Consider the following 26,628-nt stretch of genomic DNA (forward strand, 5'->3'; position numbering starts at 1 on the left):
GCAAATAATTTTTGGCTCCAACTCATATTTGATATTCAGTGTCAGTTGCTCGAAAAAGGGTTACCGAATACAAGTTATTGAAATTTGCATGCAACGGGGCGGGTGATAAGGGGGAAATGGAAATGCTTGGATATTATGGAGGAACAGCAGGCGTTGTTGGGGCAATTTATAGCACTTGCGTTTTTAGGGGGCTGTTCTGCCGGAGGCAAACTTCTCGGTTATTGTTTCGCCATATAGAGAGTAAGGGATTTTTCCGGCCCCAAAGGAGGTAATTGTTTGGCAGTCTTCGGGTTTGATTATGTTCCCTTGATTTTTTAACAGCTGGAACTTTAAAGAGTCCCGAGATTCCGCCCCCTGAATGCAGATACCCAATTAAGCTTTAGCCTGGTTCAACGCTTTCCCATCCATCAGGATTCGCATGCGGCACTCAAAAGTTACCATCGCAACGCTAACCGCGCAACAAAAAAGGGCATAAAAACTGGTTAAATCCCTGAAAATAGCAGAAACTACGCTAATAACATTGTCATATGGCGGGGGCGAAAATGATTTTGATTTTTTTGTTGGCTCTGCTTTTTCCGCACTAAACTTCGCTTATCAAAGTTGAAATTGCAGCGCACATTGGGGATTTGTCGGCCACTCGAAAACTGAACTCCGAATGCGAGGCATTTAAAGTGGGGATGGCGGGGATAAGGGATTTCATTCGAAACTCTGATACGAGCAATCGGCGTTTTATTTGCCATTTTTTGCCCGCCGCGTTTCATCATCGTACGCCACTGACCCAGTTCAGACATTTATCACAACGGCACACACACACAGAAACAGACACAGTCGATTGTCCTGAGGGTCTAACCCCAGCACAATGAATGCATGACCTCCTCATATCCCATACCATATGAGGATGCCATTCCTTTCGTTTCCTCCATTTCCCCACTGACTGCTGACTAAGTGGACTTTTATTTCACTATTATTACGGCCCATGCGGCGTATACGCAATGAATAGTTTCGACTTCGAGCTTTTGGCTTTTTTCTCTGGCGGCCATCTTCAGTTGCTAAGCGATTTAGATTTGCCCACATATCTCTCGGCTTTTGATGGGTTATTTGTTCTCTGTGTAAGATAAAGACCTGCGATATTCCAACTTTTTCAGACACTTTCCTGAATCACAATCATTGTATGTCGGTACAGATAACTACTGTCTGCCCCCTGGCGGCGTCCATTCATAAATTTAAATCCAATAAACCTTTGCCTATCACTTATCTGCGGGTTCTTCACCCAAGGAGAAACGTCATTGACTTGATGACGTCATGTGTCATCTTTATGAGTTTATTAATAAATTCTATCATTCGGACAAGCGCCGATTCGACAGGGAAATTTCAGAGAGATAAGACTATCTACGATTTGACACGCTTCCCAGTTCTTTGAGTTGGGCAGAGTGTTGTCAGTAGACGAACGACTTTTGGGCGAGCAAGATCACCATGAGCTTTCAGAATAGCCTAGGAATTTTGCTTTTGGCATTGGTAAGAATAAAGAAAGTCGAGAAATATGATCTAACTATAAGAAAAAAATGTATTTATATTTATTTTAATTTTTATGGCAAGATTAATCAATATTAAGAGTAATTATTATATTTTAAATATTAAAACTAACCTACTTTTATATCATTTAAGCTTGCTCCTGCGTTGATAACAGCCTATGGAGATCAGAGTCGCCATCGATTGTATTTGCAGTCGGATCAAGCCATACAAACTATTAGCAATCAGCTGGTTGTACAGGCAATTGAACTGGTGGACTATGTGGTAGAAGATCTCCTTGTGTTGGACTCCCAGAACTCAATTCTTCTGGGCTATTTAGATCGGTTCGATGTCTTTACTGCCGTCAATGCAAATCACACAGAGCTGAAGCTGAATGCGTTTTATGAAGTGATTGAGGACTATCTTGATTCTGATACCACCGGGGACCCGCTGAGGACATCCAGTATTGAGACCCAGTTGCTTGCACTTTGCCTGCAGCGCAATGGATTCGATCGCTGGAAGCGAACCGTTCAAACCCGAACGGCTCAACTGCAAAAGCTAATCTACAGAAAGCTGAAGAAGCACCTGGAGTCCATAGATCGGGAGGATCGCTTGGCTGTGGAGCGCAGGTGGAGAAGGATCCTAACACGTGGAGGTCCCCGAAGATTGGAGAAACTGAGGGAGTTCGTCAAATGGCTGGGAAAGTTCAGAGATTAGCGAGTGACGAGCCCAGTTGAATGACTTTTTAAGCTATAAGATAGGCAATTAAGTGATAAGAATAGTTATGTATAAACATTTCATATGTGTGTAAACTAAACAAAAAATTCGTGGTTTAATAATAACCCACCATTACCTTGAACTTTATCAGCAAACAGCCTTTGTGCAAAAAGAAAATTATTTTTAAATTACTTAACCTTATCTGAACTAAATAAAACGAGAGATAAAAATGATTTCATGTCATTAAGTATAATTTTCTTCATTACAAAACAATTAAAAAAAGGAAAAATAATAAAATAAATATATATTATTAACTTTGCTTTTAAAGCAATAACTCTCAATAAAGTATCAAATTCATAGAAATAAAGAAAAGGAAACGCAGATAGTGCTATCCTTTTGTACTTATAAATTTAAGATATAAATGTAAAAAGTGAGTGAGTGCATTGAAGCTATTATCTTGTTGTGCCCTTCCACTTACTAACTTACTTCCCCCAGATGAATGCAATTTTTCCATAACACGCTCCCTTCCCCATCTCCCAAATACAGATCGTGTGTATGAGGGCTTTGTTTAATGCACTTCACAGCTGGAGGAAACTTTTTTCCAGCCCCCGTGTCGACGGCAATGAAAACTTTGTCATGCCTCGCAAAAAGGATGATAAACTTGGGTAAAAATTATGAAACTGAATATGGAAGCGTTGGCGAAATTGAGACAGCAAAACAACAGATCCAACGGACAGGCAGAAGACATACGAGACTTGTAGCCATGTGAGGAGCTAAAACTGAAACTAAAACTGATACTTTTTATGGATGGCAAGTGAAAAATGTAGACAGTTGGAGAACGACTTTCCGGGGGGGCGGAGGAAGCGGGATTTGCAGGGATAAAAGAAAAATGGCAACTGCATTTCCTGTCTGAGAGCTGACAAAGTGCTGAGTGCATTTACGACTTGGACTTGGACGAGTGTTTTGTGTCTTTCCTCCAGCTGCAGGAGATGCCCGGAATTTATGCACTCAGTCCACAGTCCACAGAGGAAAATGGGAAAATTCCTGCCCTGGGGCATTCTCTCTACTGCCTGGGTTATTTTCTTTGTGCCATCTGATAATCGGCTCAGCTGTGGCTAATCGGTTTACATTTGTCACACTGGCACTCTGGCCAAAGATTCTCCGAATCACTCCCATTTGCTGCCCAAAGACCCTCACAGAAAGATGCAAGTTGCTCTGAAATTTGGTGAGTCTCTCCAGAAAATCGAAGTCAAATGGAATTTATTTCGAGAAAAATTAAAAGAGAGCATTGACAAGTCATTAATTAATACACAATAATGTTTCATTTTTAAAAATAAAAATCCATATTAAACTTAAAACAGATAACAATGAAGCCAAATATTATGCAAGTTTAAGTTTTAATATTTTCTATGGCTTTCAAGATGTAAACATTTTATTTAATTTAAATATTATATTTATTTTCAACAATTTTCTAAATTTCAAATGTCAAAATATTTCTATTTTTTTTTATTTTTAATTATTTATTGTTTAAATAACAGTTCTATTTAAATAAAATTTTTTCGTTGCAGTATGTATTTTTACCACTACTTTTCTACTGGCCAAACTATCGCGATCAAATGAATTTGCCAGCAAATTGTACTACCAGGCCTCAAGGAAAAATCTCCACAGGAACATTGTGCTATCCCCAGCTTCGACCAACATGGCACTGGGCTCCGTTTTCTTCGGCATGCAGCACTGCAAGGAGCTGGAGGACGTGATGGAGCAGGTGGCCCATGGAGACATATTTTTGGACGATGTGACCATGGTCAATCGGGTGTTTGTCGATAGGGATGTGCCCCTACTTAAGGGCTACCAGAAGCAGGTAGCCGAGGTCATGAAGTGGGAGGCGGATAGGGTGCACTTCGGAAATCCCCAAGGAGCCAGCGATGCGATCAATGACTTCATTCGCCTGACGACGAGCCACAAAATGGACAATCTCTTCCATCCCTCGAGAATCGGGAAGAACACCAAGATGGTTGTGGCCAATACGGCGCATTTCCATGGCAAGTGGGCCAGTGTCTTTTCAATCAATGATACCAAAAAGCGACCATTTTACCAGGGAAATGGTTTCGACATCCCAGTGGACACAATGGAAACCTTTGGCACATTCCGCTGGGGGGAAAATTTCGATCTGGATGCGGAAATGGTCGAAGTGCCATACCAAAACAACGAGCTCTCCATGCTAATCGTTATGCCCCGCGATCCCGAGAAGGGTCTCTCCGAGCTGAGCAACCTCATCAGCAAAGTGGATCTCATGTGGGTGAGCAGGAGTCTGGAGGAAAAGTTCGTACACCTGCAACTACCCAAGTTCCGAGTTCACTCAAGGATCGCTTTGGAATCAATTCTCAAACCACTGGGTGTGAAAACCCTGTTCATGAATCCGGATTTGAGGGGAATGACTGGGAAGGAGCACAAAAGTCACAAAATCAGCACTATGATGCACAGTAGCTTCTTCGAAATCAGCGAATTCAGCCATCAGACAGGAAAAAATGGTATATTTTGAAATTAATTTAATTTAAATAATTTAAATAAACCTTTATTTCAGACTTTGGCGGCAGATGGATGGGTTCCCCCGTTGAATTCTGGGCCAATCGTCCATTCATTTTTGCGGTCAAGAATCCAAATCACATTTATTTCATTGGCCATGTGGCTGTGCCAAAGGTAGTTTGAATCGAAGACTAATAATTTTTTCAATAACTTGTATATATAAAATAAATAACGTTTAATAGACATATAATAGATGCTAAATTTACACAAATGATATATGATTTTCTCAGTAGAATTTTGTAGAATTTTATTCAATGATCTCCGTTCATTTATTGCTCATCTCGACGTCGACACCGAAAACAAAGAAAGGACTTTACACAACCAAAGAGGACCAGTAGACCCATGCAGGTGCAACACAGGACAATGAAGAGGAATATTATGACGAATATGAACAAAAGTCCCCACAGGCCGACGGAAGTTGCCGGTGCATAAGTGGTTGTTTTCAGAGCCGCAACTGTTACATTGCTTTCCAATTCTTCGTAGTCTATGTACGTTGTTATCGGCGTCGACTCGTCCATAGCTCAAATGAGAAAACTGGCCAATTTTGATAATTCCTGTTTCACATTGACACCTCTAAGAAGAAATGAATTGTGCTGAAGGAAAGGTACATTACAATAATGGCTCATAACTTACTGCAGTTTTCAATTCATGTCGTCTTTCGGTCATTCGCATAGCAGCTCAAGAATTTCGATCGTTCCGTTTATTCAAAAAATATTGTAAAAACATTCAGATGTTTTTTAAATTATTCGAATTTTTAGGAGGTCGCAGTCGCAGCTTACTGAATCAGCTTAGGTTTTTTTCGAGTTAACTTTTTTAGACTATTAAATATAGCGCTTTGGAATTCGTGTTTTGAAACCAATAAAAATATTTGGAAGTATATTCAAATAGATATTTATCTACATTTTTTTTTAATAAACTTTTTTATATATATTTTTATAAGCTATCTTAATTTAAAAAAATGTTTAAATCGAAAATCAAAACTTATTTAATAGAACAAATTTTATTTATTAATTTTATATCCAAAGTCTAATTATTAATAGTTTCTATAAGCACATACACATTAAATTTATTGCGTTTTAGATAGGATCACGTACATAGGACTACGTACATATAATGTGTAACTCAACTTTCTGACCGATTAATCATCGTCTAAATTGCAATCGCAACAATCGTCCCCTCCATCGCAGTCGCCGCAGCCGCCGCCGCCCTGGCAACAATCGTCGCCACAACAATCGTCGCCACAACAATCGTCTCCGCCACCTTCACCTCCATCACCGCAACATCCGTCTCCACCACAGGTGAAACAGGCGGAGCAGGCCAATCCACAGCAGCCGCACAAGCAGAGGATCGGCAGGCAGATGACGAACAGGCAGCACAGGAGCACCAGGAACACAATTAGCACAATGATCCCGACACCCAGTGAACCCGAAGACGCCGCTTTTTCAGTGGTGGTGGTGGTGGTGGTGGCGACGGTGGTGCTAAAGGAGTAGGTTCCCCAGTCGATTACAGGAACCGGGGCCACTGTCTTCACATCCGGCGAATCCACCGTCGTTAATGTCTCCTCCATTATGACTCAATTGGAAAAGTTTGCAATACATAAACAATTGAAATTCGAGTTACAAAGTTTTGGGCTTTCATTCAAAGCCTCCTGCATAGATGTTAATTATAATAACCCAAAATATACACAATTATATTAAGAATTTAAATGATACATATACATTTTTATTCATATATCACGGCATTAAAATTAAATTTCTATAATTTGTATCGATTTTCTCTATTTCCAAAACCTCCACCTTGAATGACAAAAGTTAAGAAGCTCAAGGCCAGAAGTGCATTCGTCACTCCTCTGGGGGTTGCCACATCAAGTGACTTCTAACGATCCTCCCCCTTCGAAATCCTCCGCACAAAAGTGCTCATTATCCCCACGCACACACCCTCGCACATACAATGCTTATTCGAATTGTATAAAAATTAATGAAATGCATTAACGAAAGCGTTTCTGAGGGGAATGGGAAGAGTGTGTTTTGGGGTGGGAATGGGTTTGCGAGAGGGGTAGTCCTCAAACGCGGATCCTGGGTCCCTGTCCCTGAGCTCCTGAGTGTACCTGCGCTCGTTAGCGCTCCATACACCCTCTATATGGCACACCATCACCCCCAGTCATATGCAAAAAAACCCACTCTCGCCCATCGTCATCATTATCATAATTTGAATGTGATGCGAGCTTTAAAATATTCATGCGAGTAGAAAGATTTTTTTTCAAGTGTGCGCACGTGTGCGCGTGGATTCGTTATGCGAGGGTGTTTACTGTACCAAGAGGTCGTTGATTATAATGACTGTATTTTGCGTGCTGATTACTCCACAGAGAAAATTAAGACAGTGAGTCAACAACTAAACGCGATAAGCAAAGGGAAGCAACGATATATGTTGAATATTAGTTGATATTTAGCTGTTACTAGAACAATTGCATTGATAGAAAGTAATATATAATAAAATTTAGATATGAAAGGCCTAAAAATGCAGCATATCAAATTTCACAGTCTCAACTTCAACCAGAACTGAGTTCCCAGAGGTTTGTGAATCAAGTTCTTATAAAACGCTCCCCAAGATGGCATCAATTCACTGCTCTCTTTCAATCACAAATCATTGATTGCAATTGGAAACTATTAGACACGTTTGTCAGCCAATTGGCAGGCAGCATTGAAAGCTCATTCAATTCACTACCTCACACGCACACAATCGCGCCGTTACCCATACTCAGACATTCATTCACACACACCCACAGACGCACACACACCTTTAGCTCTTAGCATCATGCCACACGTGGCTGCATGTCAAAGTGCAAAGTTTTGTGCCACAAAAAACAAGTTGCGAGGGGTGGCAATTGGGGGGTAATGGCAGTCAAAAGAGCCGCTTGTCGATGTTTTCAAAAAAAAAAAAGAAAAAAACATGAAAATCATAGGGGAAAAACCAGAAAAAAGTTACGTTTTCCCCGGCGTTGTTGTTGGCAACCCTTTTAGCTCTGGCAATTTAAACTCGCCTGCTCCAAAGTTGCCCACTTGCCATATCCTGTCGTTGGCGTTGCTGTTGCCGTTGTCCTTGTTGTTGCTGCGGTGGCTGTAGTTGCCGCATCCCTCGAATGGCGAGGGGCCTTAGAGGGTTAAGGGCTGAGGGGTTGAGGGGTAAATGCGTGGCAGGCAATGCGCGAATGCACAAAGTCAACTTGCACATTAGAATTCGACGAGAGATGAGTTCGAGGGAAATTAGGCACTGCAAACACGTTAGCTTCGAAGGCAAAAGGAATAGGCTACACTGATAAAAAAGGAACGTAATAAATAAAAATATATATTACTCATTAAATAAATATCTGTTTAGCTATAATATTTCTCGATATAATTTTAATCATTTACAGTCTTTGATAATTTTAAATTTGAAAGTAAATAAATATGACTTTTTTTTTTATGTAATTTTAAAGAAAATATTGATATAATATTTTAGTATCAGTGTAGGAAGAATGATGTCTTGGGTTTCCCTGTTGCTAAAAACAAAAGATACCTATTATAATTTATTTTACAAAATTTTCATTAAATTTAACTTACTTTCCCTCCTCCAATTTTCTCTCCTCGCCGAGAAGTCTCAAGCGGTCAGATCTCCATCCCCGAAGGCAATCGTTTCCCGGTGAATTTATGTATATTCCCAACCAATCATCATCATCATCAGGAATAAACGCAGTGGCTATGATCGTGTTCGTACTTTGCCATCATCGCCTTCATTGGCACTCAACGGAGGCAGCGAATTGCAATCGTAAACTTGATTGTAATAGTATAATTTTTGGCGTAAAAGCCAAACAAATAAACAAGGAAGACAAGGACGAGGGATCCCAGCGTATCCCATCCGGCGGATAATCCCCGCACATATGAGTCAGTGGACGAGGGCGGCCGAATTTCCTGCCCCCATTTTCATGCAATTTTTATGACTTGGCTCTATTTGCTGTTCCTTACTTTGTTTTTTTTTTATTTGGGGGGCGAGTCGAGCGAATCTCACTCATAATCCGCCCCAATGGACCTTTCTGTGCAAGGCTGCAAAACCATTTACTTTCCCCAGAACCAGAACGCCTTGGCTTTTTCCCCATTTTCCTTTATTTTTCCCTGCTTACCACGTCACGCATTCTGCGAAAAGTTATTGTTATCCTTTTGTTTTAGTGCGCATCTTTTATACTCGTTTCGTTTTTTTTCTCCTGTTCTTATTGCCTTCGCTGGCCCTTTCGCATTGATTCATAATACATAAATATAAATATTGCGTATACGCAGCGTTTCCCTTGCCCACGATTGCCATAAATTCTTATAAGCGTGGCAGAAACATAGACACACACACAGGCTTATACTCTAGGAAACCCCAGCGCCAAAGTCATCAATCTTTTAGCATTTCACTTAGATAAAGCAAACTTGTACTCCCCGAATCATTTTCCCTACAGCCAATATTTGTGCATAAATATTAATATTGCATGACCATTTTTATTTGTTTGCCGGCCAGACAGGATCTGGGACTTTCTTCGGCTGGAATCGATAAGAAGCTCTGATTATAAACCTTAGTTCACTTAATATGAACAGACTAACCTAACTTAATATATTTTAAATATTAGAAAAGGGAAATTAAAAAAAAGGGTTTCTTAGAAATCAAAATGATTTAATATTAGTTGAAAAAAAAAAAATTAAAAATTGCAAAAAAAAAATAGTTCTTGAAATTTTTAAGGTAAAAATTAGAAATATTTACAATTTACTTTCTCCGAGTTCTACATTAAAAATTGTATTTTATTGAATTTTAAATAACCAAATTGATTTATAAAATGCACCTAGACTATGTTATGTTTCTTGTTTAGCAAACTAATAATAATAAATATACAGCATTTTTTCTTAAAGGTTTGCCTTATGCATTAGTGAAAAACGGCTGCAAATGATTTAATTTATTTTTCCCTTTTTTCCCATGTTCGCCCTGATTTATGTGGCTAAATAATTAGCGCCTTTTAGGAGCTATTAAATGGATTCCAAACAACGCTCGTAAAGGCCCATCAATCGGCCATTTCCCCATTTTGTGTTGCCAATCGGGCGACGGCGGTAATAAATTGAATGCTCCAATATTTTGGCACGGGCCCATTGAATTTAAATATTTGCAATTACATTTAAATGTTTGGCCATGTGTGGATTTCGATTTCGGATGTCGAGCGGCTGAGTGGATGAGTGGGTGGTGTCTGTGAAAGTATCCTTACATTTCGGGCTCTGTCTGTTCGCACATGCCAATAAATTTCGAGGCACAAAGTGTCAACGCGGCCGAGCCCTCCGATTTGCATATATTCGCATATCCCCTTTTCACTTTATACTGCAGGCCAGGCCCTTTCTTTCCGCTACTTACAACAATATTATAATGGAATCCCACTTGAAAATAGAGCAATATCCACTTGCATATGTTGCCGCGGACATTTCGAGAATGAGACGACGCTATAAATATTATTGAATTGTTCCAGCCCCCCGTAGTATTTCTCTTCTCCGCTCCTCGGCTCTTAAGAGTCCGCCCCCTTTGGTACAACAACGGCAACAGACGATGATTGCGGCAAGCGGATGTAAAAACCTTGGCAATGACAGTTTTTGGGCTCCGATCCGGTCTACGTCTGTTATGCAAATATCTTTATATATAAATACTTGTGGGCACTGGGAGAAAATTGGAGTTGAAAGAGTAATAGCTGGAAGAATGAAAAATTTTAAAATATTTATAAAAGCACAGTTTACCATTTTATCAGCATTTCCACTTTAAACAAATTTTTTTTATTTTTTTATAGGACATATTACATTAAAAATATTATTATATCTTATCAAATGATTCTAAATTATTTTTTAGCTTGCTACTGATAAATATGTACAAAATGGGAAAGGCAAACAAGTTGTTAACCACCTTAGAAAAAAAAAATTAATTATTAAAATAAAATGAACAACACTCTTTAATACCCGTTTCTCGTAAAGTAGAAGGGTATATTGTATTTGTGCAAAAGTATGTAACAGGGAGAAGGATCGTTTCCGACCCTTTATAGGGAATTTTGGACTGAGGCCCTGAATTTTAGTTTCTGATTCAACTTAAGAGCCACTTTGAGAGACAAAAGTCGGGGTCAAATTATATTAGTTTCCTAAATTTTTTAAAAAATCAAAATTTGGTCAAAGTAATCCAATTTTTATTTTTGGATAACAAATTATCTTTATTCAGAGATTGCCCGTTCTTATTATCATAGGCAAAAAGTTAATTTGTTTTCTTTGACCCAAAAATTTAACATAAACTTTCATTTTGTATTTTTATATTTCATTCTCAAAGCATTTGCGAAAAAAGTTCTTTCGATGAGAGTTTTAATATTTAATTCTTCTTCTTTTGGCAGTGGCCATGTCTGTAGGTATATCCCTTTAGACACTGAATAGCGTCGGCAGTGTCCAATGCCACGAAAATGCAGGCAATGAAGACCAGAAGCTTCTGACAGGAAAGTCGGTTAATCAGCATGGTGAAATCGGTTTTGGTTTATTTCAATCAAAGCTCAAGTAAAGAAGATAGCACTCGCCAGAATCCCTGTAGAGTTTGTTTGTTCGAGTCGCAGTGTCCGCCTTTATACCGATTTCTAAAATTTACATCTGATATTCTACCACACGAAGTGTTATATGCCAACACAAGTCCAACGAATTTATTGGCCGCGTGTTCGTGTTTTGTTTAAAATTTTACAATATTTTAGTATATTTTTATATTCAAGTGCTCTTTAGAATTTTTAGTGCTAATTTTAACTATATTATATATTAACTATATTATTCACTCGCTGTCAAGCACTTAAATTTTAACTCTGCGTCGTAACCTGTCAAATATGTATATTTATTAAAATTTCTACGTTTATAGATTAAGACTTGGTTTTTCTTAAAATAAAAACAATGGAATGAAAATATGGCATACAAAATAAAAAATATACATCTGGAGCGCGTATTTACGCGTATTTAAATACAGAGTATACTATGAGTAATGATACCATAAACACAAATAATTAAAAATTTAGTTAAATAGTATGTAAGTGGACTATATTTTTTCCTCTGCATAAAATCTGCCCATATACGAGAGTGTGTGAGTAACTGTTTATATGCAAATCTTTTATTTCGCTGTTGCCTCCGTTTCATTTCTTATTTCCGTTGCATGGCCGCCGTCGCCGTTGACTTTTTTATTTCTTCTGCATTAAATTAACATCAATAAAATGTTGCCTCTGTTTGCCAGAGTCCGCCCCTGGCTGGACTTCTTTTGCTGGGTGTTCTGGATATCCTGGGTGTCCTGTTTGTCCTGGTGTCTAAATGTCCTGATATCCTGGTGTCCCGCTGTTGCACTTGTGCGTAATTTGAAGCTAATGCCAACATGTGCTGCGATTTGTTCCACTCCCACTCCCTTCATTCAGATTTCCTTCTTCGAGATTCTTTTAGTCTGTTTTCATATTACTCATTTCCTTACTTCTAAGACATTTGCATCTGACAGTTTGCAATTTTTTGGAGCTGGAGAATTTCACTTCAGACAAAGACAAATATTATTTTCGAGATTTTTAAAATTCTTTACAAATATATTTTTGCAAAAAACACTTAAAGCTCATGTTAGAAAGTGTAATTATTGCAAAATCATAAATCTTCTGCCAATAAAATCTAGAACACAGTTTTTTTTTTCGCAAAACCCCAAAAGCACACAAATCAAGCGAACTAAGCTCGCTCATAAAATGCCCAAACACAACTCTCAATTTATATGTACTTCCCCACGAAATCCAACGAATTTCCATTGAGTTGAGCTATGATAGATTTCCATCGCATTCGGCGCATGTAAACATCGGCTTTTGTTAATCAAATTAAGTGCAAGTTAATGGTGGGGCAAAGCCTGCCTCCAACCGCCGATATTTTTCACAAGAGTTATTACGCCCCATCATTGCTCCACCCTACTCACCCACCGCCCACTTTCCTCTGTTTGCACACTCGAAAATGATGAATAATAAATTGCTAATCATAAATATTGCGAAATCAGGCGAAAAAACCGAACGAAAAGAGAAATGGCTAACAAGAGAAGCCCCCGAACCACTTCGTTTTTTTACACGCTAAAAAGCAAAACAATGCCAAAAGTACACATTGTTAAATTGAAAGGAAACAAATGTAAAATTTATACAGCTGCAGTGCAGAGAAGCTTTGATTTTGATTCATCCCGGGGAAAGCAACTTGAATGCAAAATCAAAGAACAGGCGATGGGTGAAAAGTGGGGGCGGGATCACCCTAATGGTCTAACTTTGTGTGTTTGCCCCATTATCGAACCCAAATGTTGAAACATCGCTGAATAGAATGGGTGGTTGTGCTTTTCGGTTGAGAATTATGTGCGGGGTGCAGCTTCCATCGACTGCAGGGATATGATTAATTTAGCGTTATCAAATTGATTGGATTATTGCTGGGAGAATAAAAACTTGCGCTGTGATTCATGGGGTGTCGTTAATAACCTATAAAGGGTACTTATTTTGGTGTGTCTAAAAATGTTACAAGATGTCATGCTCATAAATTGATTTTCTTATTAAATTAATAGGTATTTCATTTAATTCAAAAATGTTTTATACAAGTTGTTATGGTTTTCTTAGCCTATTTCAACTAAAAGAATTTCAGAAACCTTAAATAACCCAAATACTCCCAAAAAGCACCCTTAAAATCTCTTAAATTCCCAGCTTGAAATGTTATCAAACCACAATTACCCAACAAACTGCCACCTACCAGCGACTTTTCCCATTTTTCTCCTCTCGTACTCAGTGCCAGTAATTAGCGTGCCGGGAAAATCAATACAATCTGAGCGAGAACAACACAATCAGCAATCGCCGGCAGAACCAAATCAAAATCGGAACCAGAGTTTCAGAGTTACGTGTTTCGGGCCACAAATGCCAAATTGTCCAAAGGGTAATCAAACCGAGACCGAGTGACCAAATCTGAAATCGCCCAGCAGCTGCCAAGTTTCTCATGAGGAGTGCAGAGAGAAAAAAGTATAATAATTATAGGGACTTATGGATTATTTATCTCTTAAATGGTTTAGGGTCCTATTATAATCTAATAATATTTTAAAAATGTACAGATAATTAAAGCGGTTTTTCAGACATTTTCCCAATTCTAATCTTAATGAATGGCGCTTTTAAATATTAAATAAAATTTTAATTTCTAAATGATTTTTTTAATTTTAATTCTTAACCATTTATTCTTATTGCACCAAATATATTTTTAAATTTTCTTTGAAATTCACTTCGAAAACCCTACTTTTTTAACCCTTTTATCCTTATGATAATTAAGATATCCTATCTCATTTTTTCACCGTGTAAGCCCTTAACAAAAGTCAAGTGTAGGCGGTCGACTGATTGCATTTAAACCAAAACGCTTCGTTGGCCAACAGTGAACAGTCGGCTGGGAGCAGTGACCAGGAAACAGTAACGGTAAAGGTAAATCTGCGGTACGTCCAAAAAGTTTCCGCAACATTTTCGCATTGCCAGCGAGAAAGTGCATTTAATTAAATTTCCTGTTGTTCGATGCGAGTGCAAAAAGCGTTGCCTACTTTTGCGGGCGGGCAAGAAGAAACTGTTGCACATGCAGCCGCAAAATGTTGGCTGCTCATGACACCACCAACAGCCAACAACCATCAACCACCAACAGAGCACCAACGGGCCACTCGGAGCCACTGTTGCACAAATAGTGCAAATAGCAATAACACTGGCTGCAGCTAGAACAACAACTAAACCCAAACAATTTGCAGCATCTTGCCAAGAAACATCTGCGAACACACAAACACATTGCCGACAAATAGCACCGTCTACAAAGCAGTAAGAATAATAATTCAGAAATCGCAACGAACGGGAGACACCCTAAACGAATTATTAAAACGATAAGGAAGTACTTAAAATATGAATATTTAAAAGTGTAAACTTAAAATAACGGAAAAATTCACTGCGAAAGACATGAGCTCTGAATATTGCTCAAGAAAAAACACTTAAAGACTGATAAAAAGTGTTATTGAAGAGTTTTATTTAAAAAAAAAAAGAAAAACGGTTTTCGCATTTCTTTAATAGGGATTTTTTTTAAAAAACATCATTTTTTTTAAAGTTAGAGAAACTGAGAAGTTTTTTAAAATAGTTATAGCCCTTAATATAACATTCCCTTTAATGTTCTTACAGGATCTATTAAAGGGTATCAATGAAATATATTTTTAACTTTATTGTCATTATCAGAAGATGAGAAAATTAAATCGACTTGTGAATAAGAATCCAATCAACTGGATATCCTTCAAAACCCCTGTCGATTGGTTAGGGTATTCTGAGAAACTGCTGCTCGTGGACAGCGAAATGGCTCTGCGAATTGTTGCCGCATTCAGCGGAAATGCAAGCTGAGTTAGCTATATGTTGTAGTGGAAGTCGAAGCTCCTGCTCCTGTTATTGTTTTTGTTTTTGCTCTTCGTCCTGGTCCTCGTTCTCGTCCTGTTCCTGTTGTTATTCGTGTTGGGTCTGGTGGCATGGCCCATGAATATTCATGGCGCTTGCCGGGGCAGTCATTCATTCATTCGTGATTTCACGCAAAAGGGGCAAATGCGAAGAAGCTGCGGAAAACAATGAAGAGGAATGGCACAAGACAAAACATGAAGCCAAATAAATAAACAAATGTCAAGCCATGTTGCTGAGGGCGGACACAAAGCCAAGAAATTGGCGTGAAAATAAATCAAGAAATAAATTGGAAAATTTGTTATTTCAACGAGTGAACAACGGCAATAGTTTGGAGGCAAATGTTTGTTGAGCCAACTTGTGCAATGCTAAAAGGAATCGATTTGCTTCTGCATAAATTGGCCGGAATCGGTTGAGGCGAAATTCGTGCGGTTGCTTGTCGCATTATGGATAAATTATAGGATTTAATGGGATTTTCTATATCCCTATATTTTCTATCTTAGCTATTTGCCCAAGAACTTGAAACTTTTTACTACGCAGCATTCTTAAAATGTAATCCCTACGCATATTTTTCGATTTTCCCTTTTACTTCGCCTCTCAATTTCCTGCACATTCTTCAGAAAAGGCTGAAAGCCCAGTTAAATGCGTTTCCATAGCCTGCAGATTTAATTTTTCCCCAATCCTTCTTTCCTTTTTCTCGCTTTTCTCGATAACAATTCGTTTGGCCCACAAAGTGAAGGCCAATTAAAATGTCCTTTAAGCGTTTCTGCAATATTAATTAACATGAAAAAGGCAGCAAGTAAAACGCACATGTATTCTTAACCAAAAAAAAAACAGAACAGAAAATATAAAAAGCCTGGTCAATGTTTGGCAATCGACTCAAATAGAGGTCGCCACGGGTGATGCCGAGGGTCAGGCAAGCGCCTTTATTTAATTGGAAAATATTACATTTTTAAACAATATCCATTAAGAGTGCCAGTAGCAGACTGCCTCCTTAAGCTGCAGTGCATATATAAATACGGCGCCCCTCCGCCAAACCCTACAATATCAACTGCCAAAGGTAATCAACTGCTGGGCGAAGTCGCATTCGCAATAAAATGTGGAAAAATGTAAAAAATAAGAGAAAACCCCTTTTAATGTTGCCCATGTGCATGGGGGCTTAAAGGGGGGGTGAGCGGGTTGGGGGAGACGCCGCCCATGTCTGGGTCTGGAAAACACAAGTTCGCGTCTGGACCTTTGTCCCCGGCAGAATTGTGGAGTGGATTCCAGTTGCGAACCAAAAGGACTGGGCCTGAATGGGGTCATTTACTTTGAGTGTTCGACGCTCATTTAAATGCAAATTTAAATGAAATTTTAATCCAGTTTTAAGGACGCAGTTGGACACTCTGGGGGCGCCTTTGATGTTCCAGCTCATCTTGCTGATTACCTCCGGTGCCTTATTGGTTGGCAGTTCGATCATGGACCTTTTTTTTTTGCAGGCCTACTGATCTCTTTCCTCATTGAAAGGAAACTCAGAAAAGCAAGCTATCCTGAAGAATTTTTTGTAAGATTTTTGATAAATTTATCAGGAAAAGGGGTTTATATTTCATGTGAAAATGTAAAAAACTCACATAATATTATAAATTACAATATAGAAAGATTATAAATAGTGCTGATAAACTAAATAGAGTTATAATAAAATCTTTAGCAATAAAAATAATGAAGTGCCATTTATAAATAGTTAACCAATATTTTTTTCATATGCAGAACAAACGACTTTAAACGAGCTCTTTAAAATAAAACGTTAAGTATTGACCACTCACCGATATCGAAACAAAAGCCGTTCTGATCGCACAAAAAAGCTTCTTAATATCTGGACCATCCAATTACCGTTTAATCGCAATCTCTTCAACGTCAGCCACTCATGAATGAAAATCCTTAACTAAGTTAATGCCCAGCCGCAATTCCATGATTACGATGATAATGATGATGGGGCTGCAGCCGAGGGATATACATCCCCGATCCCCATTCAACTTGGCTACACTCGCGCGCATTGATTGCATTTCGTGTCATCCAATGGATTTACTCTCGCCGAACTGCGTCCAACATCAGGCATAATTTACAGCGCATTAAAAACTCCGATGATGATTTATTATTGTCCTTGCCGGCCATGTCCTGCGACCTGCCGCCGTACCACAAAAACATATTTAAAGCGACGTATTTATATTTTAATGAACCGGGGAGTGGTGATAAAAAATCAGAGCTTAACCATGTTACAATGCTCGTGGGTCGGGAAAATTATGAAGTTTGTCCCGTAATCAGTGTGCGGGTGGTGTTCGCCGCACATGTTTAATACTGTAATGCGAATGCAGTGTTGTATTCGGCCTGTCCTATCCTGAAGAGGGATTTCGGTGGTAGCAGATGGACAAGTGCGATGAGGAAATTCATAAAATTTAAATAGGAATATATAAATAACAAAAACTAGTATACATTTTTAAAAATTAAACAACTAACAAAATATTGATTTTCTCATAATAATAATAATGTTTAATTTACATGTCGTGTTTCTTTTTGTTTAAATTAATAAATTTATTTCTTTTAAAGAGTGTTGGCAACACAAAATCAAATTGAAAGAAAAGAACGTTTATTTATTATATTAAACTAGTGTCCTTACAGCGTTCTTCTTTTTAAATATTGTTGAATTTAGAGCTTATTATAATAAGAAATTCTTTCATCAAATTTCCCCATATTTTAATTTTCACTGATTTTAGCAATTTACTTTCAAAAACTGCATCCATAAATCCTGTCTTGCAGCATCGCCCAAGGATATGCAACCGAAAATTGTCGACAGTTCGCCGTCAGCGGCTGCGAGGACGACAAGGACAACATCGACGTCGAGAAGGAGCAGCTGGGATGAGAACGAGGGATCCGCATCCGGCAGCGACTCACTGCTGACTTCGTCGACAGCTTCGCTGCGAGCGCCGCAGGATAAAGCCAGGAGGTCGTTTGCAGGTCCTGGTCCTGGACTGCTGATTTTTCCGGGCACCGCGCAAAGACATCAGCATAATCCAAATGGCAACGCAGGCAGCAAAACAATTGCGAAAGCTAATGACGGGAACGTGGCCATTAATCAGCCAGGACCCACCGGCAGGAGCATTCGCTCTTTTCGACGTCCGCCACTATGGCAACCTCCACCACAGGATCAGGGACTGCAGGAGGGGAGAGAGGAGACGGAGGTCCTGGATCGGCCAAATCCGAGGGATAGCCACGGTGCCTGCCTAACCAAAGTGCAGGCCTTCATAATCGAGTTCCTGCAGGGCTCCTCCATACACGGCTTCATTTATTTGGCCAAGCTCGGCCTGAATTTTGTCGAACGGTGAGTTGTTGTGATTTGTATGGTTCTTTCAATGGGTGGATTTTGGCTCAAAATTGGATAATGGGTAATGAAATTGGATCCGGAGTGGGAAAGTGGAAAATGTCCAAAAAGGGGAAAATACTAGCTCTTGAAGGGAGAACAAAGCTAAACTAAAATTGAAATTTTCGAAATATTTAACTGTTGCACTAAAACTTAAAGTCACAGGAACATTAATTCATTTAATACCAAATATTTTAACTTGAATAATTAAATTTAAAATCCAATAAATCAGAGTACTGAAAGACCTTTTCCATTATTGTAATATTAATAAATATTAATATTATTAAAAAATATTTTAAGTAACAAATCAGGTACTATGGCCAGAAAAACCCTAAAATGCCTCTTTCTAAAATCCAGTACAAAGTGCCCTCTTAACCTAGATCTTATGAAACCAATATTTGGTTAAGCGGCCACAAGAACTCAGCCAACATTTCCACTCAATTAATTTACAAGTAAAATTAATGCTAAGCCCCAATACGACCAAACCGCTAGTTTAGCTTATGCACAGGATATCCCCAGCTCACCCCCTAGAAACCATAAAGTACAAACTAAAACGATGCAAAACTATAAGTCGGGGACTTAAAAAAGGACTATCCAGCGACCGCGGCCACGTGCAGGGATACCGAATCGTATTCGGATTCATAACAGAGCCGTTCTGAAGGTCCTGAAGGGGAAGTGCGTGCCGCGAGCCCCCAACTAAAACTTCTCCAAGCCAAATACATTTTTCCACATATCTTCCGTTTTATGTGGTCGATGGGGGAAGGTAGATCTTGCGGTCTGAAGTAATATTCTCGTTGCTGGAATTTGTATTTTTGTGCGGTGCAATAAATCCTTAGTACTGACATGACATGACAAACAGGATTACACACACACTCTCTTAAACTCGGGGAAGGGGAAATAGGGGAAATTCTCCGACGCTTTCGCTACCTTCTCTCTTTTTCGTGTTGGCCATGGCAAGGCTTAAATTGGCAACACTCCACCAAAGTGGCCGAATGGTTGGGAAAGGGGATGCGGATGCGGTGGTTGGTGGGAAATCTGTCAGGGCTGCCGGCTGAGGGTTAATTAGTGGATAACAGCCGGGCCAAGGACAGGGCCAAGCAGACACTGGCATGAAAGACGGGAAAATATCCGGGATATTATAACTAAAAAAATTAATTTACAGTCTTCAAGTGATTAACTATTTTAAAATTATATCCTTTTAAGATACAAAATTAAATTTATTAAATAAAAACATTTGAAAGTTTCGAGTAATTTTAAAAACTTGCTTGGCTACAAAAAAAGTTTAATTTAAATATTTTCAAACTATGTTTTAAGATTTTTTGATTTGATCCACATGTTATACAAATAATATTGAGGCAAACATTAGTTACCCATTTAATTAAAAACGTTGCCTGAAATTATATTTATAAATTCTCCGTAAGAACGCAAGTTTTTATATTTACCTACTTATAAATATAAACGCAAAAAATATTCTACAGGCTATATATTATATGCAATTCTGAAAGGCCTAAAAGAGATCATATTAATTTTAAAAACCATTTTAATTTATTTTTTTAATTAGTCAAAAGCCTACTAATTTTTTGGAAAGTGTACCCCATGAGATCTCCCCCAAAATCATGAAGCTCAATTACAATTATTGTTAGTTTTCCACCCGAACCGAATCCCAACTGACAGGTGTTGGCCAGAAGTGAGAGGCCAGGGGAGTAAAGGTGAAATCTAGATGAAAGGAAGGAGGTCACGCAAAGCTTAGCTTTAATTAATACACTTCCCTCCCGGGATTTCATGAAAATGATTTGTTGGGCGCTTGTAGAACATTTTACTCGGAAAATTTATTTCTTTGACCAATTCCACTTGGCACAATTTGGATTTATTTCGCCCTGCTGGCCAAAAAATAGAAAATATAAAGGGAAAACAAGAAAGGAAGCTAGCTTCGGCCAGCTGAAGCTTATATACCCTTGCAGATCATTCCTATTAATTAACAAATCGCAAAAATGTTCAATTTTCTAATATTTCTCATTAATTTTCCGATCGTTCCTATGGCAGCTATATGATATAGTCGTCCGATTTTGATCAAATTAAAATTGAAATTCGGAAATATTTAAAAAGAGTCATATCCTAGAGTAGAAGATAATACAATAAAAACCAAAGAAGCTAGAATTTATTTCCTATTACTTTTCCATTAATTTTCCGATCGTTCCTATGGCAGCTATATGATATAGTCGTCCGATTTTGATTAAATTAAAATTGAAATTCGGAAATATTTAAAAAGAGTCATATCCTAGAGTAGAAGATAATACAATAAAAACCAAAGAAGCTAGAATTTATTTTCTATTACTTTTCCATTAATTTTCCGATCGTTCCTATGGCAGCTATATGATATAGTAGTCGGATTTTTTAAATAATTAATTCGAAATTCAGAAATATTTAAAAAATAACATCCCCAAAAGTAGAAGGTAATATTTCAAAAAACACCGAAGCTAGAATTTTTTAAAGTTTTTTTTTTTTCGATTGTTCCTATGGGAGCTATAAGATATAGTTGTCCGATCCGGTCGGCTCCGACATATATACTACCTGCAATAGAAAGAAGACTTTTGCGAAAGTTTTGTCCCGATAGCTCAAAAACTGAGAGACTAGTTTGCGTAGAAACAGACAGACGGACAGACGGACAGACGGACAGACGGACAGACGGACGGACAGACGGACATGGCTAGATTGACTCGTCTTGTGATGCTGATCAAGAATATATATACTTTATGGGGTCGGAAACGTCTCCTTCACTGCGTTGCAAACTTCTGACTGAAATCATAATACCCTCTGCAAGGGTATAAAAATATGCTTTGCCATGGCAAAAAATCAGCTTGTGACGCACAAATTTCTGGATTATGCACAACTCCATCACAAGCCCGACTTAAGCTCTTCTACCCACCTCTCTCCCTCAAAAACTAAAGCATTTCTGGAAAAAAATATATAAAGGGGACCCACTCGCATACAAAGCTGGGGAAAAAGGGAAGTGAAAATGCATAAACCTGAGAGAAAGAGTCTGTGTCGCTGACATGTGATAACCTCAATTTCACAAGCGTTGATATGGTAACTATAAGGGCTTTTGCCCCTCCAAGCCCCACCCCCTTTCCCCCCTTTTTTTGGGTGGCAGCGACAGGTGCACGATTGCATAATCCACAACCGAAAACTGCAAATGCAAATGCAAAACACGCAGCGGCGTAGGACGCACAGGATTAGGGCGGTGTTTTCAGGGGGAGTTTCAAGGGGGGATCCGAAACCTATGGCAGGGCATCGGGCTTTCGAGTGCCCTGAACTCTGTCACAACTTAAACCCTTCCATTGGGGGCGACTCGAAATTCCACAAACAGTGCGAAATAGAGCGCTTAAAATCGGGGAAGCAATTACAAAATCATAGGGCTTTGCATTGGAATATTTTTAAAAATTCTTTGAACTATAAATTCGATTATTGAATGCATACTTGTAAAAACAAATGAAATCCCTAAATTTTTTAGTTTTAGTAAACTAATACACAAGAAAACAAAAATGTTTTCATTTCTTTAATATTAATTTATTTTGTTACGTTCCTTAATTTTCTTCTTACTAGCATTTTAATGACAACCATTTTCCATAATTAAAAATAAGTTTGTTTTAAGAGATATTGGTCCTTTGATTAAATTTTTCTTTTCACAGTTTTTTTTTAAAACCTGCTCCAAGTAAATTTAAAAATAATTGTGGAATTTTGATTACAGCTTTTTGACAATATTAATCCCATATCACACATATTTCCATGGCATACCTCAGTCAGGAACTATGTATGTAGAAATTCAAATACCCAACGATTCCCAAAAAAGTAAAAAAAAAAACAACCCTTGCTGCACGATTTACAAACGAGAAATTTGTGGCATCAAACATGCATCACTGAGCCTCATTCACGCACAAATTTTATGCATATGAGTGTCGAGATGATGAAACAAAGCAAATACATAAATTGCAGGCCAGACTGACACGAGTTGGGAAATGGCAGTGGTAAGTGAGAGGGGGGAAAATGTGAAAATGGGTGTGGGAATGGCAATGGAAATCACAATGAGTCTGTCATATGCGATGTCCAAAAGGAATTTTGTGGTGTTAGACAAAGTACAGCACTCAGATGTCGGAGAAGAAAATTCCGGAAAAAAAACCGAAAGAGCGGAAAGCTTCACTCAGAAATAATAAAGAGTTGGAAAATGTTTGGGAAAATTAAAAGCCAAGTAGCCGAGTGTTTTCGTGTGTGAGTGTGTCAGCGTTGAAAGCTTTATGAGCCATTGCTGGCATCAAAATGTCATTGTAGAAGACATTCGCACGAAATGGGAAAATTCTGCAAAGGATTTTTGGCGACTGCCGTCTGTGTCTTTGCCAGTTTGTTTGTGGCGGTTCAAACGAAATGGAGGAAGAAAATGAAAGAAAAGCCAGCAAAGGGTTGCTAAAGCGTTGATGCGTCCATTGACTCCTCCTTCGACTTGGCCATAATTCTTTCGTCGCGAATATTTCGCATAATGCTGGCAAGAAAAAAATTTACACGCAATAGATTTTTATGTCCTCCGCCAGAATGCACAGTCAACAGCAGTGCGAATTATTCCCCCGATTGCCATATATCATTTTCTGACTCTGCCGCATTTTTGGGAATTTTCATTCAGATTTTTTATACATCTCCCTTTTTTAGCATGCTCTGGTTTGCCTTCATCTGCGTGGCCTTATTCAGCATCATCTCGTTGAGCAAGCGAACCTGGCATCGGTTTCAGACCTCGCCCATGGTCATATCCATGGATCGAAATAAGCTGGTCTGGAACACCAGCTTTCCATCGCTGACGGTCTGTCCTCATAAGCGGATCGACGAGTTGAAGGTGGAGGAGTATATACTGTGAGTAAAGAAACTGTTTTATTAAATATATTCAAACACTTAATAAGTCGGATTTTCGGGCTAAATTATGATAATTATGATATCTTTTTATACCCTATAACAAATTCAAATTTAAATATGTAAAACTAGATAGAAAAAAAATAAAACCTAAAATTTGTTACACCAAACTGTATATAAATAATCTACATATGTACCAACAACAAAAAAAATTTTTAGAGAAATTTTGTTGATAATAATAATTTTTTGATATTTCAAATTAGAAAACTAAGTTCGAAATACTCTGTTTAAAATATTTAAAAATCATATTTAAAGTGTATTTTTTCCAACAGTGCCCATCCCGACCAATTTTTGTCCGAGGAAGATCAAGAGGATTTCCGCGATTTTATTGTCAAACTTGCTAGCCTCACTTACGAAAACTTGGAGACGCTGCCGCTGAACAAATCGTATGGGATTCCCAGTTACAAGTACTTGGACCTCCTCTACGAATTGAAATGGGCCTTCGAGCCGGAAATCAGCAGCGGCGCCGCCGTCAAAATGTTCATCTACGAGACGCAAACGGAGTTTGGCATTTGCCATTCAGTCAACTCGCTGGTGGCTCGCTACAATTCCTTTGAGTGAGTAATTGTTGACCAGGAAGTAGCCCTGATTTGATGATGCTTTCCTGACTACTTGGTTACTTGGCAGCTACTGGCGCTCCGGAGACTGGAGCCTTATGGACCACGGGGACAGGGTCACAGTTCATCCGCTAGACGGTGAGATCTACGCCCAGATTATAAACCTTTCGACTGCCTACGATGTTTATTTTCACGGGGCCGGAGATGTGCCGAGCATATCGAAACAGAGGTATACCTTTCCAGAGAGTGACTACACCACAGTGGAACTCATCGCCCTGGAGATCTATACAAACGAGGAGGCGAGAGCGTGAGTAGAAATAATATTTAAAATAAGAATATGATATTTTTAATTTGTAAGGTAAGAACACAGCTCCTCCTCTCAGGAATTCCCACAAGCACAGAACATAAAACATGCGCGAATTCTTTAAAACATTTTTTCAAATGCATTTTTGTTACTTCTGTACTGAAACTCTCTTAAGTTTACTTAGTTATTAATTGATTTTAATATATTTTTAACCCTTCCTGCAGTTTCAGCACGAAACAGAGGAGCTGTCGCTTCAACTACGAGGCCGACGAAATGATGACGGTGCCCATCTACAGTTTTGGCCTCTGCCTTTCGGAGTGCAGAATGTTTTTCGCTCTGCGGGTCTGCGGCTGCATTCCGCACTTCTACCGGAATCGCTGTGGGTATAATCATATTTTCGGAACACAGAGTTGCACTTAATTGGCCCCCATTAAAGTTAACTTTTATGCGCCGGACGGGGATGCATCAAAGCTGCCCAGTTTTATGGCGCAAATTCGGTCGTAAAATGTTTAAATACTCGTAGTTTAAGTGGCAACTTTGGCACGATTATCTGTCTCGCTCCAATGCACAACATCCGTCTCTTTCTTTTGGTGTTTTTCCAGTGCGAAATGGACGAAGGTTGCCTGTTTGCGGACTGGAGGGCATTGGATGCCTGGTAAAAATTAAACGTGAGTAATTTCCACCGCTCCGAGAACATGCAAATATTTAACCTGCCCCGGAAATTCGATTTAAATTATTTCGGTCGAAAAAAATGGACAGAATTTTCCGAGAACGTGACCATAATTTAATTTTTCATGGGGTGGTCGAAAGTCAAGGTTGGAATAGACAACCTGTTGCGTAATTGCAATGGGGGAAGTAATTTGCTAGGAGAGAAGATTATCGGACAGGTTGACATTGATAAGCTGGATAAATGTTTTTACCGAAAAAGCTTGTGTTTTATTAGGGGAAAGAATATTAAGTTGGGAGATAGAAGATTTTTAAAATAAGGTTTTTTATTATTATTTCCTTTCCTAATTTTCTAAGGAAAACAAAATGTGAAAATGAATAAATTTAATAATTTTTCTATACCACAAAGGCGAGATAATCTCATTGAAATCGGACAAATACAAAATCAATTGCAATTGTTTGGCCAACTGTGATGACTCCAACTTCTTCGTGCAGTCCTATGTAAGTACATCGCACATAATAAAAAAAATAAATGAAAAAATGGCGAGTCGCCTATTAAAAAATATAAAGTAAACTTTAACTGTAAAAATGTTTATGGCGAACAGAAGCGCCATCTAGTGCTCGTTAAGTGGCAACTGCAGACGCCGCTGCGTCGCGCATTTCAAGTGGAAAAATGCCCGGAAAACTGAGGAAAATCCGCCAGAAAAAAGAGGAGAGAAGCGTAGCAAAGCGGAGCGCGGGGCATTTTGCCTTAAACAAACATCAAAATTGTAGTCCGGGGCTATAAAAAATAATAAGCGCAGAAGTTGCAGGAACTGGGCGCCTTGAAATATGCAATTATTTTGGGGATGAGGTGTACGAAAAGGGGCGGGAAAACCAAAAGTTTTGTTTAACTTTTTTCGCGCTGTGTGCGGCGAAAGTTTTTACATTTAATAATAATTTTTGCTTACTTGCCTTGTTGCCAGAATACTGATGCTGATGATGATGATGTTGTTCTCATTTAGCTTTTGTTTCACTTATCTGCTTATCTGTGTATATTTTCGGCATTTCCCCTATTTTCCCGCTTTTCCCTCAGCGTTCGCGTGTCTGGTTCCTGGGCGCTAATTTACAGTGGGGCATTGTGGAATACCCAAAGATGCAACTGCGACGCGACGTCCTCTTCTCGTTCGCAGATGTTTTGGGTGAGTTTCGTCCACTTATCGAAAATTTAAGGACTCACTTTTCCATTTCACTTTCCACTTTATTTGCAGTCTACATCGGTGGCCTTGTCGGATTTTTCTTGGGCTGCAGCGCCCTGAGCTTCACGGAAATCCTCTACTACTTTACGGCACGATTTGTGCGACGCATGTTTATTAACTAAATCAGCTAATTTGGCCGCTGAATTCAAGTTATATTATTAAACTTTGTTAAAATAATTTATTCAGTTAATCAATAAAAAGAAAAAATA

At 38.7% G+C, this 26,628-nt stretch overlaps 5 protein-coding genes across 6 annotated transcripts; 3 read left to right on the forward strand and 2 right to left on the reverse strand.

Moving 5' to 3' along the window:
* Positions 1-1,415: 1,415 nt before the first annotated feature.
* On the forward strand, positions 1,416-2,519 carry LOC108063393 (uncharacterized). Its single transcript, XM_017150459.3, has 2 exons — positions 1,416-1,515; positions 1,666-2,519. Exons 1-2 carry the CDS (start codon positions 1,474-1,476, stop codon positions 2,224-2,226), a joined length of 603 nt encoding a protein of 200 aa, XP_017005948.2. The 5' UTR covers positions 1,416-1,473; the 3' UTR covers positions 2,227-2,519.
* An 814-nt stretch (positions 2,520-3,333) lies between these two features.
* On the forward strand, positions 3,334-5,023 carry LOC108063380 (serine protease inhibitor 42Dd-like). Its single transcript, XM_017150447.3, has 3 exons — positions 3,334-3,451; positions 3,795-4,757; positions 4,811-5,023. The coding sequence occupies exons 1-3, from the start codon at positions 3,430-3,432 to the stop codon at positions 4,933-4,935; spliced, it is 1,110 nt and encodes a 369-aa protein (XP_017005936.3). The 5' UTR covers positions 3,334-3,429; the 3' UTR covers positions 4,936-5,023.
* On the reverse strand, positions 4,964-5,612 carry LOC123002718 (uncharacterized). Its single transcript, XM_044393260.2, has 2 exons — positions 5,446-5,612; positions 4,964-5,385 (listed from the first exon to the last, which is right to left on the reverse strand). Exon 2 carries the CDS (start codon positions 5,328-5,330, stop codon positions 5,082-5,084), a length of 249 nt encoding a protein of 82 aa, XP_044249195.1. The 5' UTR covers positions 5,331-5,385; positions 5,446-5,612; the 3' UTR covers positions 4,964-5,081.
* A 338-nt stretch (positions 5,613-5,950) lies between these two features.
* LOC108063372 (uncharacterized) lies at positions 5,951-6,379 on the reverse strand. Its single transcript, XM_017150439.2, has one exon. The coding sequence runs from the start codon at positions 6,377-6,379 to the stop codon at positions 5,951-5,953; it is 429 nt and encodes a 142-aa protein (XP_017005928.2).
* Positions 6,380-18,114: 11,735 nt separating this feature from the next.
* ppk9 (pickpocket 9) lies at positions 18,115-26,541 on the forward strand. Of its 2 annotated transcripts, none has more exons than XM_017150440.3 (9): positions 18,115-18,662; positions 23,400-23,597; positions 23,927-24,211; positions 24,282-24,518; positions 24,740-24,894; positions 25,118-25,183; positions 25,591-25,682; positions 26,257-26,362; positions 26,432-26,541. In XM_017150440.3, the coding sequence occupies exons 1-9, from the start codon at positions 18,115-18,117 to the stop codon at positions 26,539-26,541; spliced, it is 1,797 nt and encodes a 598-aa protein (XP_017005929.2). The 2 variants fall into 2 exon arrangements, with proteins under 2 accessions (XP_017005929.2, XP_044249259.2); XM_044393324.2 differs by having other exon boundaries at positions 24,746-24,924.
* Positions 26,542-26,628: the final 87 nt, after the last annotated feature.

Source organism: Drosophila takahashii, chromosome 2R, assembly GCF_030179915.1.
Source record: "Drosophila takahashii strain IR98-3 E-12201 chromosome 2R, DtakHiC1v2, whole genome shotgun sequence".
NCBI classification, from domain to species: Eukaryota; Metazoa; Arthropoda; class Insecta; order Diptera; family Drosophilidae; genus Drosophila; species Drosophila takahashii.